General features: G+C 36.9%; 1 protein-coding gene across 2 annotated transcripts in view; it reads right to left on the reverse strand.

Annotated features, from left to right (window-relative positions):
• Nucleotides 1-2,726: 2,726 nt before the first annotated feature.
• Nucleotides 2,727-18,284, reverse strand: part of Tmem65 (transmembrane protein 65) — a 41,404-nt gene continuing 25,846 nt past the window's right edge. Inside the window, exons 2-7 of one of the 2 annotated variants that reach the window (XM_028753858.1) lie at nucleotides 17,343-17,387; nucleotides 14,331-14,398; nucleotides 10,102-10,156; nucleotides 9,321-9,363; nucleotides 7,384-7,489; nucleotides 2,727-5,353 (exon numbers count right to left, since the gene is read on the reverse strand). In XM_028753858.1, coding sequence (XP_028609691.1) covers nucleotides 5,252-5,353; nucleotides 7,384-7,489; nucleotides 9,321-9,363; nucleotides 10,102-10,156; nucleotides 14,331-14,398; nucleotides 17,343-17,387 — 419 coding nt within the window. In that variant the 3' untranslated portion in view covers nucleotides 2,727-5,251. The remainder of the gene's footprint in view (nucleotides 5,354-7,383; nucleotides 7,490-9,320; nucleotides 9,364-10,101; nucleotides 10,157-14,330; nucleotides 14,399-17,342; nucleotides 17,388-18,284) is intronic. The other variant, XM_028753859.1, reaches the window with a different exon arrangement.

Consider the following 18,284-nt stretch of genomic DNA (forward strand, 5'->3'; position numbering starts at 1 on the left):
AGAACAAAGAAGAGTGATGCTACCGGAACTTTCTGATCAGTGTGGAAGTGATGGTACCAGAACTTCCTGGTCAGTGTGGAAGTGATGCTACCGGAACTTCCTGGTCTGTGTGGAAGTGATGCTACTGGAACTTCCTGGTCAGTGTGGAAGTGATGCTACCGGAACTTCCTGGTCAGTGTGCAAGAAGGTCCTTATTCCTAAGGTACCTCCCAGCTCGGTTTTTGCTATTTTTGCATTAGCAGCCTTTTAAAGCCCATTTCTGTGTAGTGCTTTGTGAATGCTGAACACTACGTATATGTACAGTTTGCACACTATTAGCAAATGCCTGGTCAACTGAATTTTACAATCTCACATATTTACTTAATCCAACTACTCTAGAGGGTCCTCTCCTCACCTCCTCTCCCATCTCATGTTTCTTTCACTTAAAAGGAAGTTCTTGTAATTACGGGAAAGTGGCGTATCTCAAGGCAGTGAGGTGAGCAGCTCACTCATCTTCATACCTCAGCTTGTGGAACCTGTCAGTGGCATCCATGCTCAGAGCAATGAGCTCCCACACAAACACCAAGGTGAGACAAGAGTCTCTATCATCAGGAAACACCACCCCACCCCACCTTCCCAACCCCTCCATCCCCCACATTCATCCCCCAAAGTCCTGACACCTCAAAAGAAAACATTGTCTGTGCCTGTCTTGATCACTACTCCATTGCTAAAGCAAACAAACCACCAAAAAGCCAAGCCCCCGGCCCAACGACCCTAATTCTGTTCTCAGTCCTAATTAATAGACCAGCAGCACAGATTGCTTTGTTAAACACAAGTGACTGCCATGTGGTCATGAACACACGACAAACCCAGTTCCTGACTTGACTGACAGGTTAGCTACAGACTTTCTGAATCCCAGGATCATGTCGCCACGCTTTTGGGACTCTGCTATCCATTTAACATCCGATGTGTATTCATCTTAACACTTGTGTGTGGATGTTTAGGGTTAGTCCAGACATACTGAGTGTGAAATTAAGAGGAAAACATTCACAACGCACCCAAGGGGAAATATTATTTCATACGTCTGAGATTAGTGCAACATCAGTTTCCTAGAATCTAGCACATTTGTCTGCACTGGGCATGCTCGCTTCCTCGAGTCTTCCCTGACAATCCCATTTAAGATCAGTGACATTTTCTAATCCCTTGATCATGTAATTTATCAACCATAACACTGAAATAAAAACATTTTATGTATGCATTTATTCCTGTATTCTTCCCCCCCACACACACCTTTGTTCCCGGTAGAATAATCTTCATGAAGTTGGAGATACTAAGCCTGATGGTACATACCTCTAACTCCAGCACTCAAAAACAGAGATAAAAGAAATGCCCTAAAGTTGATAGCGGCGTGGTGAGACTTTGTGTCAACAAAAGAAAAGGAAAAAAACAAAAACACCTCACAAACAAACAATTGGTATTGGCGCCATGGACAGACCCTAAGCTGTATGTAACCAAACTCACAGAATTTACCAAGCAGAGCTTGAGATTTCAAATAAGAACTGTTAGGTTATACACGAGAAAAAAAAATTTTTTTTAAATTGTAAAAATAATTTGAATTTCTTTGTTAAAACATCAGCTCAGCTAGCACAAAGTTCATGAAAATGCTGTCCTATCGAATAAGATCACATGCTGTATACATGGACACAACTAATTCAAGCCCATTGTAATGGGCCTAGGTAATTGTAAAGCCCAGGTAATGGGCCACCTGCACCAACAGTGCAGTTGGGGTTAACTGTGGTAATATGTGTGAAACACTGCAGCACACAGCAACAAGGCAGTGCTAATAAAAAGGGAGATAATGGTGGCGTTACTGCCACGTTACTGCCACCACCGCCACATTAGAGTCCAAAACACACTTCCTATCATTTCAAGTAATTCACGGTAAGAAGGGAATCCACTTTCTAAGTCTACAAAACCTGGGGGGAGGGGAGGAGCAAATTAAGTAATCATTCCCAGAAGCCAGAGCACCTCAAAAGAGGTGGGGATAAAAATCCGTAATTCTATTTGCCAGGCACTTCATTACAGAACAATAAAAATGTCCATAAATAAAGTAGAATTCTAAAACTAGGCAGAATTACTCCAAGACAGTTTAGACAAACTTTCGGTGTAAGACAGACACTTCTATTGTCTTTTGTTAGCTGCTGGGAAAGGAAGGGTCCGTTTTCTCTAAGAGTGTAGCCAGCCCCTGACATGCCAGCCACACTCCAGTGGAAGGCCACTCACCACAACTTGGCCTTGGGGGTGGGGGTGAGGTGGGGGCTCAAAGTCAGATGTGAAAAGAACCTGGGAAGAGTTAGTGGAGGGAGTGGAATAAGATCAAAACACACTAAATTTTAAAACCCTACTGCTGCTTTCACAATGTCCTGCCTGGAGAAAAGGCCTGAAGTGAACTGAACGGTCTGAGAGGTCTGACACCGCTGGGGCTGGCAGCGCCTGGCACTGTGACCTAGCGCTCACTCACAGCTGTTTGATGGAATCATTTCTTTCTCACACTCCACGGGGTTTCTGTCAATGGGAGGTCTAAGGGGAGGGTGTGGGAAACTGTTCCAAGTGCTGTCTCAACTATATCACAGCCACATCAAAACAAACCTGCATTTATTAATCCTGTTCCCTCCTGTCATAGAATAATAACCCAGGCCCTCCGAGATTGATAAGAAAACCAAATTTTAAAATCAAAACCACATTCCAAGTGTCTTAAAAGATATTTTTTGTTCAATTCTTTTCGTAAAAACATTGGTCACTATGTAACATACAGAGGCCACAAAATGCACCCGGTATACATGCATCAACAAGTCAATAAATCATAATACACAAACAACATGGGTTCTGACCAGTACTACAGCAGCTCATGATACAGTTTGTGGTAGCTCTAATGCTGACAGAAAACAGCTGCTATGAGAACAGGGCAGTCCAGTTTCAGCTGGCGTCAGATTCTCTGTGGTGAAAACCGCTGAACATGGATCTTACGGAGTCATTAACTTAAAGGGAGCCACCTTCAGAAATCACACTGTGCAAAGTACCATGTCAGGTCAGAGCTGGCGTTTGAGATACCTTTGGTTGAACACAGAGAGACTTAATTTTGTTTGTCTGTTTTTGAAACTTATTGTAATGATTCAAAGAATTTTATTGATTAAATATGATTCAAAAATTATGATTGAAAATTAGAACGTCTTTCATATGAAAGTTACACCTTCCACAGCTGAAGTTTTTAACGAAACTGGCATAATTCTGTTAACAGAAATTCTGGTAGTAAGGACTAGGAGGTTTTTCAAGAGAAAGAAAAAGGAAATCAACAATCAGAAGTGCTTTCTAAGCTCCAAGACAAGTTTCTTGGTATTTAATAAGAAGAAAAGTTAAGCACCACAATACAAAACTTAAAAATAAAGACAAGAAAAGCCACTAATGCACAAGGTAAGGAAAACAACATTAACACGTTTACACAGAAAATAAAATATGCATTGTATCCTATCGTCCTGGAACCCTGTGCTTGCTGTCCGTATGACATGAGGACAAAGATACAAAAGATGAATATGTCTGCCACCTCACGTCACGTGATGCTAAATTGATCGAGGAGAATGTTACTTGTGTATATGAGAAGTTGATGTTTTTAAATTTTTAGGCTATTTTTCCTTAAATTCTATGATAAATGAACAGGACTAAATCATCCCAAAGTGCAAAAGAAATGATATGTGACATGCTTTCCTGCGAAAAAGAATTCCTCTTTAAAAGGAGCCCAAAGTAATTGTGTGCAAACAGAACTCCTAAATAAGATTTAGAAAGCGTAGTCATGTGAAGCTTGTCCTTTCCATTCACTGAGCAAACAGAAGTAACTTTAATTCCCCAAGGGTTAAAGTCTAACTCCAGTTTCTCTCTTCCATATGTTCAATTGTTCAATTGTTACTCATGTAACACTTTTACATGTGTACCAGAGCAAATGAGAAAAGGGGGTTCAAACACTAAACCTCAGGATTCTCAGGACCGTGTGTACGTCAGACATACAACTCAGACGCAAGCAGCTCTCGCCAACCATGTGTTCTAATGACCACAAAAGGAAAAAGCCCAAAAACGAGAGAAAGGGTCTCTCCTTGTGTTAGATTTGCCCAGACTAGACAGCAAATAGAAATGCACGCTGTTTCTAAAATACTCATCCAGAAAAAAGTCACAAAGCAAGACCTAATGAGATTAGGATTCTGAGCACGGGATATTTAGACTCATTCCATTCCATGAGACAATAACACTTTCGGGGAAAAAAAAATCTTTCCCAAATAATAGAACTGGTGTTTCATGAACCTTCCAAATACCACTTGAACTTTGTCATCCACTCTATAGACCTCTTTGAAAATTTCTACTTTCTATTTCTATAAAAAAAAAAATTAGCCTAATTTCAAAATGTCATTATAAATTTCTTAGTTCACCCTACTCTCTTAACCCCTATTTTAAAAGCCAGGAAGTGTCCAAGCACTGCCTTTCTCTCACAAACCAGAAATCACCGTGTGATTGTTCAAAGTTGGGAAACTAAAGGTAAAAAGCCAATCAGAAATAAGTACACTTGTTAGCATGTATGGTTCATGTAAAAGAGAGGCCAGAGAATTGTTCTTTCTGATTAACCTCTGGCACTTAAGACAGCGTGGCTCAAAATTACAATGAATCAGATATACTTAAAACACTGCCTCATTTTAGATAGATGTGAAAGTTTAAAAATTGAATGAATTTATATGATTGTAAATGTTTACTGTGAAATAACACAGAAGACATGCCCCCAGGCAGGGAATTAAAATTTTAACTGATATTAAACATCTTTAATAATTTGGAGAAATCTCAGCATTGAATTATAACCATCAGGAAAAAAAATAAAAACATAAATAGGTATTCCCGTGCATGTTATATAACAAATAAGCAAACTCCAGGTCAGTACAGTACAGTCAATGACTGAAAGTTAAATAATATCTTGATACATAGAAGGAAAAGGTAACATGTTGACTGCCATTGATGAAAAGCATCTCAACAATTTACATAAAATGATACTAAATAGTTTTTAAAAAGATGTCTTAAGAAGGCCAAGCCACAATAAGTTAGTGTTTCCATAATACATGCTGAATTATTTGATCCCGTATCTATACACTGTTACTGTCCTCACTGCTAAATGTTGTGACAGTATATTTAATGACTGAGGTACATTAGTTTACATCTTTTTATAGGTGTTCTAAGATGATTAATTTGTTGTTTCCAGTTTTTCATCCTCTTCTCCTCCTCCAAAGAAAATCAAAGGGAACATTCCTAGAATGCAGCCGATAGTCACCCCAACAGCCTTGCCCTGAGGAAACAGAAGAGAGTAATTCTTAAAGTTACATGTCCTGAAAAGAGGTGTCCTTGCTTAACCATTGATGACAACAGTCCATTGTCACACACTATGAAATTCCCACTACAACTGTATTCCTGTCAATTATAGAAACCTATGTATTAAAATAAGTTACCAAACACTCAAGAACATGCCATTTTAAAATCCAAAGGAACAGGGGAAAAACTCATCAATATGATATCAAAGAAATATTCAAGTACAAAATATTTTTCAAATCATATGTGTTTCTTAATATCAGAAGACTGGAACACAGAAGGGGGAAATGTAGCAGCTATTCTCAGTGTATCTGAACTTGATACCCTTGTATCCTGTCCTTCAGTACTTAGCCCCATGTGTACTGAGTTATACTAGACACAACCATTATAGAAACAGTGTTTCTCTCTGCTTCTATGCCCTGTACACCATGTTTTATAATCAGTTTCCAAGCTGCTGTATATGTTCTGAATAGTGGGTTCTTGACTCCTGAAAGCTTTTCCAACCATAAGGAACCTACTGCTACATTCCCACAATTGAGACACGACACTGAAGGGCTCTATGTACTTGTGATTTAAAAATTAAATGTTAATATTTGTGCATCTTCATAGACTATGGCATTGAGTCTTTCACACTTGACAAAACTACAAATGCACATATGCCAATTTTAATCATGCATGTGTATGTATATATCACAAGAATTTTTCCATCTACACTGTGAAAAGTTTTAAATTTTTACTTCTATAAATGACTCCAAATTTTACATTCCTGATGACTATCAAATTTAAGCTTTCCAATTAAGTTTTCTTTCTTAAAAATACCTATTTTATTATTTTCAACTATTTGTGTGCACGTATGTGTTTTTGTGTGTGGATATGTGCATGTGAGTAGCAGATGCCCACAGAGACCAAAAGAGGATATTGGATACCCTAGAAGTAGAGTCCTCTAGAAGAACAGTATACATTCCTAATGGATGAGCCATCTCTTCAGCCCCTCAGTTAAGTTTTCTTCTTTCATACAAACAGTTACTGAGATTCTATTGTATACTAAACTCTGTGCTGGTTAAACCTGAGACAGGGACCAATTACACATAGTTAGTTGATCTTTCCTCCTGGAGCTTCTAGTTAAGAAAACAGAGAAACAACATAAGTCCCATCTGACATTACAGAAGCTCTGCTAACTACATAACCTGCAGCACTGAAGGAAATGTTTTCTCTCGGACAGTAGCCAGTTAGCAATCAGAGTATCAGTAATAACTTTCCAAGTAGACATCAACACTTTGACAATACTGTATACAACACTTTTTCAGTCTGTTACTACAGCATTTTGTTGTTTGCTGTGGTGGTATGCCTTTGCTTTATATTAATAGTCAAATCTGTCAATCTCATTATATGAATATTTTTAAAGAAACTACAGTTTCAGAGGTATAAAAAAATTTTGTTCTGTCCAGATACTAATAAAGTTAATCTTAAATTCTTATTTTGATCTAAATATTTTGATCATTTATATTTCAACAGAGAGAGACTATTATTTGACTCCTGACTTGCCTAGGATATGACCATTGCTAAGAGACCCCCAACCACCCACCCATTCTGTTAAAATGTCTTTCACTATCACCCAGGGTGACCAAGGGTCCCCTCTCGCTCCCCTTAGAAATGCTAGACCGGGGTGATCCTCGGCACCCTTAACATTGCTGTCCATTACTAGCTGACCTTTCCTCCCCTATCAGTGCACAGACCTGCTCAGAAACGACCACCAGTGGACAACTACAGTATAAACGGGAATCAGTTCCAGAATGAACAAAGGATCACAAAACCTTTGGGTGCTCAAGACCTTCGTATTAACCAAGCTACACAACATTTTTAAAAAATCAATCATGCTTATAAAAAGATAAAGGGAAAACAAATTATTTTTCTGAGAACGTCCAAGGCCTAGGTAACACTCAAATCAATTACAGTCTCAAAACTGCCATGCTGACCACTAGGTTCTTGTTTATAAGCCATATAACTTACCAAATGTGTGCTAACACGTGTTTGCCACATGTCAACTTGCTTTGGTGTAAGATCAGGAATTGAGAGGCCTAACCTGGATGCCAAGGCCTCAACATAACCTGCAAGGCTTTAAGAGAACAAGAAATCAAGAGAGTTTAAAAGACATGCAAATGTCTGCACAAAGTAAAAACCAATCACTGCAAAGAGAAATGAGAGTCTGTCCTGTGCTCACTCTGGACAGCAAAAAATTACAACTTCCATTTTATTATGTAAAGATAACCCTGGCTTAAAATACTTTCAAATTCACATTTAATACACAGTGACTACAGCATTTAATCTTTATCATTACCTTTAAGAGAGCAATCATGGTACATGAGATAGATGATAGATACATGGATGGATGGATGGATGGATGGATGATGGATGGATGGATGGATAGATAAAGATATATCACTAAAATTGCTGCACTCTGAACTCAAAGCAAAGTATTTGAAAATATGATTTAATTTGATAACTATGACCAGAAAGTAACAGTTTTTTTTAATTCAACAGACTAATGTACTTAAGAATGACAGCCTAGGACTTTTAGCCTAGCAGGGGATGTGATCAATTCTAAGTTAGCATTAATCTTGTTCTAAGTACTATCAGAAAGAAACAGGCTTGTCAATTATATACACCGACAATCATAAGATACATTCTGGCTTCAGACATTTTCAAAGTGTGCATCTAAGAACACATATAAAGTGATACCTAAGAGAGAAAGAAAACTCAAAGGAGAAATAGTTCTTGGCCACAGAAGCTCTTCATAAAAGTCTTTAGACCTCAATCTAAAACTAAGTGGCTTTAAATCTATCAGTTCGTTCCATTAAGACATCAGATATCTATATAGAAGCTATAGTACTGTCAATATTAAGCCTAAAGTTTGGATATGGGACATGAAATGTCAAAGTGTCTGTATCAAGATAAAATTTATGTCAAGAATTCCAGGAATGTAAAATCCTTAACATGGACCTACAGGAAAACAAAATAAAACAAAACAAAACAGGAAAAAAACTTAAAATTAGCTTTGGCCTCAAATTCAAATGCAGATGTCTAATATTAAGGGTCAGATCACTTATAAAACTGTCTCTGCCTAGATTATGAGCTGAAATTGATTCCTACAAGATATAAATCTCACAATATACCACTCGAGTAGCCAAGAGAGGAAGACACTGTCAATGACAAAGTGAGAGAGAGAGAGAGAGAGAGAGACAGAGAGAGAGAGAGAGAGATATGCTTGCCCTAATACTGAATGCCAACTTCTCAGCTTTCCCAGCCCAGGAAGCAGCCCAGGCCATCTGCCACCTTGAAGAAAGTGAGAAAGCTGGCTTTTCAGGCAGCCATCCTCCATTTGTGTTATCATTCCTGCCATACCAAAGAGAGAGAGAGAAATGGCCAAGTACACATTTGCTCTGTAGGTTGGGGGTGGCTCAGAAGTGGGGTGCACCCTTAGCCTAAGTACATAAGACCCTATGTTCACTCTCTTACCATCAGAGAAGGGGTGGGGCTGGGGCTTGGACATTATTTCCTTTGCAGGTCAGTATCCTCAAATTTGGGTCATGTCTCTTTATCTTTGGGCTTTTTTCCAAGTAAAAGGAAGCAAAAAATGGCAGGGGTTTTCTTTTTTAGATGTCCACGAAATATATCTTTTATAAATAGAAATTCTATTTTGCTTATATAGTGACATAGGTTTGATCTATTCTTGGAACCACTATTCAGTTTTATTGGCACACTGTCCCAACAACTATATTTAATGTCCACCAAATATTTAGTACTACTGATTTAGAAATATTAAACTTAAATTTTAAGTTTCAGAACCCAAAGGAAAATAACTGTCCTTTTTAAAGGCTTGTTAGAGAATAATAAAGACAAGAACGCGTAAGTACATAACTGCAGAAATGAATCATGAATGAACCTACCCAAGTCCAGCTAAGTCTGAAACAAGATTTCCCAAAGCAGCAGCTGGAAATTTGAAAAACACACAATGAATTATCAAAACCAAGCCAGCAAAGGTCACAGTATTACATCACGTGAGAGGCACTGAGCTCTGGTCTTCTGGACCCAACCTATTTCTCAGCTGTAACAACTACATTCAAAGCGGCTTAGGGATAGCTCTAAGTGCCAAGAGTTTAAAATGGAGCATAATCCTAAAATTATAATATTCTACCTCCATTGATAGAGTGTTTACATATTATAGCAGAAATTTTCTATTCTTATTCAATATTAAAATTTCAGAGTTTTGTCTTTAATATGAAATTTATCTTTTGGGAAATTTGAATATTGTAAGCTCAAGGACAAAGCTAAGTTAGCAAGCCCAATTCAAGAAAGTAAAGAAAGGAAAATACTTCTTTTAATTTTTTTTTCTACTCAACTTGAAAATAATTAATTTAATAGTGACAAAGGTTAAAAAGATTTAGTGGTAATACTGAATTATGAGAAAAAATTGCCTTAACATAGACAATGTAGTTAAGTTCTGTTACCCACTAACTAACAAAATTACTTATAATTTCTCAGGGGGAAAATATATATACAGAAAGCTAAGGACCAGAAGATTAACATTAAAGATATCTAAACAAAAAAAAAAAACCATCTCATGAGCAAATTCATTTAAAATAAATTACTGTCTTCTAAATCTAACTTACTTACATTTTTAAACAATATGCAGACAATAGAATTTTAACATTTACTATTATTAAATACCTGCCATTGTAGAAATTCCCAAAATAATTCCAATAGACAATTCAATTTGAGTTCCCTGAAAAGTGATTGGGAAAAAAAATTAAAGCTGACATGTCTATAAAAGAATATCAACACACTAATAAAAACAGTCTTTGTAGTCAATATGCTGCTACCACACAATTACACCCAAAAATAAGCATAAATGTCCACAGTATGAGATGATTCACTTAAATTTCTCCATATATTCTATGTTAATTCTATATTTATATATCTTTATATACTTATTATATATATTCTATATTTTAATTCTATGTATACATATACACTCATGACAAAATAACCAATCACATTTCATCCATTAAAATTAAGTCTTTCTAAAAATAAATAGCAACACATGTAGAAATCAATTCATCACTAATAGTTTGATTTCTAGATTCTTAATTTTACTTTTCTATCTCCCAGAAATACATTTTAAAGCTCTCTGAACACAAGGATGGATACATAGATGCTAAAATCTGTAACATATTTTTCTATTGCTTACTCTATCAAAAGATTTGAAAGACTAAATGATTTTCTAAGAAAACTGCCATTAGAAAGATTTTCCTCAACACCTTTGGTTCCTTAACCATTAAACAACATGGCTGGGATTCGTGTGTTTACGTGGGGACAATGTTAACTGTCAACAGTACTGATAGATGTGCAGTAATGAGACCTGAGGAATGAGTAATGAGTAATGAGGACCCACTGGAAGTCCCCACATTTCCATTCCCCTTGGGCAAAGAGGAGGAGCTCAGGTTCCCACCCACTTAACAGAGGTGGCACTGAGGTGACAGGGATGCATGACTCCCGGGCTGTCAAACAAAAGATCCTAGGTCTATTTTGCTATTTCAGTTCCAATCCTTGACGAAGGTAAACTTAGTTTTCACGGACTCCCCAGAAGACTCTTAAGAGGTTGTCTAGTGTACTACACACACTCAGTGTCATCAGTCAGTCCAGGGCCTAAAGGCTGGATCAGGACACTTTCCTCTCTTCTCCTGTCCCCCGCTCTCAGTCCTACCCCTTGAAGACATAATTCTTGCTGAATATGACCAAACAGCCTGATGCACCACTCTCCTAGACACATAAAATTATTAACTTCTGGTGGCACCTAAAATAGCAGATTTCTGAGGAAAATAAAACAGACAGAAAAATAGCAAAGAGATATATTTTTCTTATATAAACGCGAAGATGGCAGAGCACCACTACAGAGCTGTGTGTGTGTGTAACTCATAAATGTGACAGCACACTTAACAGCAGTGAGTCATTGTCAATGACCCAAGAAGAACCTTTGAAGGCATTTGTGTGAGCTGAAGAAGTAGCTCTGTGCGCAGAGTATCTGCCAGCATGCACGAGGGTCCACGCTTGGTCCTATCACTCCCCACGCTGTTATTTAACAGTAAGAAGCAAGAAGCAGGGCTGGAGAGACAGCAAGCACGTGGAGGCTCACACAATCTGTAGCTGGATCCAATGGCTTTATCTGCCATGTCAGCGACAGTGTGCTCGTATACACAAAGTAAATAAATAAATCTTAAGAAGAATTAAAAAGAAAGAAACAAGAAGGGTTTGCATGCTTTATCGCTTGTGGAACAATTCCCTAAATTTATTTATAATAAAATATTATCTTTATTTTGTTCTGTGTTCTGAAAACGTTTAATAGATGAGATGGGAATTACAAATAAATCTACACCGGTTATCAAAGTTAAACTTTGTTTACCACCTTAATTACTCATACCTTACAATTAACCTATTCTTAAAATTTCTATCCTAATTGAATTGTAAAACAAATCTATTCCCAAAATGACTAAAATATAAATTACAAAAAGCAGTCCAGTAATATACAATTATAATAATATATAATTATATATAACCTAAGAATTTTGGTTGAATATTATTACTAGCAGCCAATAATAAAGGTCTACTTTACTCTATTATAGGTGACTATAGAGAAATTTGACGACAAAGCCAGGAAGACACATCTAAGAGAAGGAGGAGGGTAAGTTTATAACAGGATAGGGCAGAAGACTCCATAACTCTTCCTGTCTGAAACACTCACATGTGCTCCACATTGAGAAAAGATTATCTGTGCTTTAAAACATGGTAAAGGGCAAACACAAACCAAACAGAAAAGACACACTGGAAGCCGGCAATGCTTTCTTGGTTCCTTCTGAGACTCTCCCATTGTTAGCCATCTGTGTTCATCTAGAGTCAAATAAGACACCTCACTGGAGCATGTCGCCCTCTCAGAAACAGCCCTCAATTACAGAGACAGTATTTTTGTCAAAACCTTCATTGGGTGTTGAAGTCAGTGATTTAAAACACTTATTTCAGTAAAACCTGGGGTGTGTCCTTGAAGATGAATTCTATGTAAACAGGTTACTGGTGACCTAGATTAAGAATCTCAGGCCTGGAAAAACATTCTACTCTGATATGTTAGGGATGAGGTGCAGCCCCGAGGAACACAAAATAACAAACAATACTGAAGTGACTGGAGTCTCTGGTCTTTGTTGCTGGGTTTGGTCTGGCCCCATGAATAGCTCCATCTGCACACAGACACTCTTCAGCTTTTCATAAGATACTGCACAGGGTCTGATTAGAGATCTAACAAGCTATTGCCTTCCATTCTCCTCTCTCTCTTCAAACTACCACTACAGACTCCCCTTTATCCAAAATGTATCTTCTCCACAAGTGCTCACAGCCAAGGACAATATTTCAGCATCTGAGTCTTTAAGGTGTGCCTTATTAAGGAAATGTATTACAATGGTGGCTCCGAGCACCATAATGTTGGGGAACTGAAATATTTAGATGCTCTCCATCAGACAACCTGCTCACGGGTACACAATCAACTACAGCCTATAAACTCAACACAAAGGAGCCTTTATTACAAGTATATGCTTTGCATTAACAAGAGTAATTTAGACAACTCAATGTTAGTAGCCTGAGAAAAGCAGTGTGGTTCTAAATAATTAAATACTCAGCTGACATCTGTATATACACTGATCCATTTTATTCTTATATGTGTACTAGGAAAATAATCCTAAAAATGGCCATTCTAGAATTGTATTTTAGGCCCGCTCAGTTAACCTGTTTCAACCTTTGGAAGACTGGTCTTGCCGCAGCATGCTACCAAGAAACCCTGCAGAGGTGCTTATGATCCCAAGCTATGCACAGGCCAGAGTATTGTGACTGCTGGTTGCAGCTGTCACCATGCTGCTGTAACCCCTGCACCTCTCTTGAACCAAAGGGACAACTGGACCTTCTGGAAACCAGATCCTCATTACTGTGGATGCAAAGCTAGACCCTGTGGCAACCACACCATCTCAGATGAACTGATTTTACATTTTAAACAACGCTTGTAGCCTATAAAACAATTATGTGAGTAATTTTTTAAATTTTCTATTTTATAACTAAATCTATTTATCTTCATTTGTAGTACAGGTGAATTCTAAAACTCCAAAAATAAACACTATCATCTCATCTCCCTTCTCACCATCACCCACCCTTCTCCTCTCTCTCACCATCTTTCTGGGTAGTTTCCTCAATAATAGTTCATAGAAAATTGTGGAGCCCACAATAAATTCTCAGCGTTCTAACTCAAAGAAGCATTGTTTTTCAAGTGAGTCTCAGTAAAAAGCTCTCCTTAGGACTTCAAACCGGTAGATAGAAAGAAGTAAGTAATTTATACTTTTTTCTCTTCCAAAGATTTAGATAACCTATTTACTGCTAATATCCAAAATAGTTTACTCTATAAAGCATTCTAGAAGTACGGCTAGAAGGGGAACTTTTTTATAATACTACACAACACAACAAAGGCAGGAGATGTTGCAAAGTGAATCTTAAGACAACTTAGGATTAAATGCTGAGACTAAAGCCTTGACTATGCCCCCAAACACCTAAGATATTCTAGAATGAGAAAACTCAACAAGGAACTAATCAAATACTCTCTATATGTGGAAACAAGTATCAACAGAACTAAGAACCCCAGATATGTTACACACATTTCATTTACTCTTTAAGAAAAATGTTAGAAGAGAGTTATATAAGCCATAAATGTTTATCTATAACCTTGCCTAAAGTTTCATGATTAATATAATGATGCTTTAAAATTGAACTTGCTCACTGTTAATTAACTTGACAGACATAATATATAAGTTAGTATGAAAATGTAGAGCACACTAATTTCTTTACTCAAAATACAAGTGGTGAGGACTTACTGCAACAATCATAATTGCATTATCCAAAAAGCCAAACCCCACGAAAGGTATCGCATTGTGGAAGAATACTGAAAAACATCAAAACACAGAAAAATATATTTTAATTTCTTGACAACTTTAGAATGAACAAAACAGGCCATGCAATTAAAGAGCTAAGAAAGATCAGAGCTCCTGTTGCTGCTGTAACTGTATCTGACAGAAGTTATGCTGGGAAACAAAACACAAATATGTAACACATAAAAATAATTCTTAAGCCTTTATGTTTTCTTACCGGCAATGTACAGATATACAATTCATGGAAGAGAAAATCTGTAAACATGTGATGACACCACTTAACCTGACACATGCCAGTCTATTCCTCTCTTGTGCCTAAGGACTATCGCAAAACTAATAATCTCTGTATTTGTAATAATTTTTTAAAACGCCTAAACTCAAATTCCAGGGAAGTTATTTAACTGTTTTCACTCCCTCATCTTCATCTCACAGCCATGCGCACTCTTTAATCTCAGAACCTGTCAGGATTTCCAAATGCTACTGAAACTGTAAGAGTAAGTATTGGCTCGACTTCAAAATGTGGCTTGAAGGCTTCTTACCGCCAAAGACACTTCTCATGTCATCTATCTGGTACATAACCTGAAACCTGGATATTTAAACGTCAAAGTAGTAAAAACATATTTTATAATTCCTCTTCATTTTCTCAAATTTGTGTCTTTAGCACGCTATACAGTACTGAGGACACAGCAGATGCTCAAAAATAATTACTTACATTACTAACCTGGAAAAGAAGCTAACTTCATATCTGGACAACTGGAGGAGGCCGTGAAACAGACTAAAGCTGGGAACAGGAAAAGACTGTTCTAACTGATCTTTACAGCTGCTAAGGCATAGACAATGTCAGATCAACTGACAACTTTTTTCAATAAACATCAAGAATCTGAGCTTTTGGGCTGGGGAGATGGCTCAGTGGTTAAGAGCACTGACTGCACTTCCAGAGGTCCTGAGTTCAAATCCCAGCAACCACATGGTGGCTCACAACCATCTGTAATGAGATCTGATGCCCTCTTCTGGTGTGTCTGAAGACAGCTACAGTGTATTCATATATAATAAATAAATAAATCTTTAAAAAAAAAAAAAAAAAGAATCTGAGCTTTATACTGTATTTAAAAATAGTTCTCCCTTAGGCCAGTTTGTTATACTTGCTGACTTTAGATTCACTTTTCTTTTAATGCAGCTAAATATACGATGTAATTAAAGTATCATCCAGAAGTTATGAAAACATGATACTGCTGTGGTGAGCTCTACAATCCGGAAATGCTACGTACGAGGCAGGAATTTTAAAAAATAAACACTTCTACCCACAACTACTCTCAAAAAAAATGTCACACTCAGCATAGTAACATACACCATCATATATATATATAATACATCAATAGTACACAATAGACATAACCAGTCATTTCAGTGTCACTTGTCACGGTAACAATGTTCATGGGGGGAGAGCAGAGTAATCCACTGTGATTATCACTGCAAATGCTGTCACGATGGTAAAAGTCAACCATGACATGGGATTCAAGCTCAAGAACCCAGCCTTACTTCTCTGGTTTTTCTCCTACATCCATTGGATGCCTACTGACTTTTTATAGTAAGCAGCTTCCAAAGTATGCACACACAATCCTAACTTCCAACCACAATAGACACTTAATAGGCACCCTTCTCTGTGGTCTCTGAAACACAAATATGGCATAATAACAAGGAAATCAGCTAAGAGCACTCAGTATTTATTTGAATAATAAATGGCATCTCAATAAGATGTTAATGGCATTAAATTAAGATTACACAGTTTATCCAGTTTATCCTGGGAGAAGCCTGGTCCATATCACTAAGGCTGCCATACTAACCAGCTTGAACTATGAAGTACGTCTTTATCTTTATATTTAAATAAATCTGTCAAATAAATAAAAAACTACTTTTAATTCAAAATAGAAAAATTAAGTTTCTCAAAAAAAAAAAAAAAAAAGTACTGGGCACCTCACTGGGAACTTGAGATACAAAGACACATAAAACTTGGTTTCCACCTCGCAAAGGATTTAGACAAAGAAACCAATCCACATAAACAGTTCATTTCAACACCACCTACAAAAAACGAGAATAGTATTCTATGTACTATAAATACAGAATTAGGAATCTGGGCTCGGAGAATCAGGAAAGATTACCTGGGAAGAGAGATCTTAAAGAATTCTTAAACTGTTTTGGTGTTTGAGGAAAGTTACTAATGTCTAACATAAATTATATTCTACCTAAGAGAGAGGAAAAAAAAGAACTGTCATTAGTTTTTTCCTAGTCGTTTGAATTTGCCTTCCAATGAATAATGACCTCCTACTAATTCACTATTTCTTCAATTCCCTTTGGCAAACACTATTCTATAGCTAAGCAGCTCTTAGCTGATGACATTTAATATTTAATTACCTACTTAATTACCACCTACTCAAATTCACCGCCACACTTTTAAGTGATTCTCCTCCACTGTCTTTTAATAAGACCCTAAACTGTTTTACATCACTCCCAAGTTAACCTGCAATATTCATTCTTATCAGAGAAGAAAGAACAGTACAGCTCAGTAATGAGGTCCTTCATCCTCAAATGAGCCGCACTTACTTTCTTACTGCTGTGACCGCTAGCTACCCTGAAGCACTGGCTGCATCAGAGAACAGTTAGCCTAAATCTAAAGTTCTTCAACTAAATCCAACACACCCTTTTACGAATTAAGAAAACTTCTAACATAAATTTACTTTTATTACTAGATGATAAGAACATTTAAAAATTTTAGTTATCCCATAATACTGTGATATATCTTCAGCAAGATTTAGAAAGCACTCTGACATGAAAAAATAGGATAAGCCATTATTCTATCAGGAGGGTATAATGTTGCTGACTGTTGTGCTACTATAAGAAGTAGTTCCTTCAGGTCCAAAAGAGAGATGCATATCAATTTAACAATTAGAGAACCATTACCATATCTCAGCTGTCCTGGAGTGGGTGGTAGAGCTTCCAATTTTTCTAAAGGGAAGAAAGGGTACGGAGCGAGAATTAGTTACGATTGTATAAAAACAGACTTACAAAATGGAAAAGTGGATTTAGGTTAGTAGAATCAAAGTTATTCATTTTAAACAATACTGGTATGAGACTAGGAACTAAACAGCTCTGGCCATATGCTGTGGGTCACACGAATGGTGTTCCCTTTTATCTAGGTCATGGTGTCATTATTCAAGGAGCCCATTTGCATCCATACAGTAGAAACACATTCTAGAAAATATGGAAACAAACGCTGGATGACTTAACAAGTACATACAAACTGATAGAGAGCAGAAAAAGCGACCACCCAAATACGCTTATACTTGTTCGATTATTTAGAGACAGAGTCTTGTTGCACAGCCCAGGTTGGTCTCCGATCCACAGTCTTCCTGCTTCCACATCCAAGTGCTGCTAAAATACCTGTGCCACCACAGCCACTCGGAAATTACATTTTAAAGGCAATGTCACTACAATAATGTTTTTACTGGATTGTATAATGTCTTCCAATTTATTCCGTGTAACAATACACTGAATTTTTGAATTTTCAAAGCTATACTACTGGAATCAGTAGTCTACACTCTAGAACAAACAAACAAAAAAACCTAAAAAGACATAGTGTTTTTACCTAAAATAGCAAATAATAATAATATGCTACTTATAACATATGGCAGAGAGTTCATCTTTAATCAAAAAAATGAAAGGCAATAGGTAATATATGACAAAGTTTTTCCAAGTATTAACAAAAGTATCATGTCTGTCATGTAAAAATTTATAATTATCACAAAATGATTATAACAAATAATTATAACAAATAAGCAAATAGAACATCTCAGCATCTGTGAAAGTTGAAAAGGTTAATAATTCCATCATCAGTACATATCT

Source organism: Grammomys surdaster, unplaced genomic scaffold (genome assembly GCF_004785775.1).
Source record: "Grammomys surdaster isolate TR1022 unplaced genomic scaffold, NIH_TR_1.0 125974, whole genome shotgun sequence".
In the NCBI taxonomy this organism is placed as follows: domain Eukaryota; kingdom Metazoa; phylum Chordata; class Mammalia; order Rodentia; family Muridae; genus Grammomys; species Grammomys surdaster.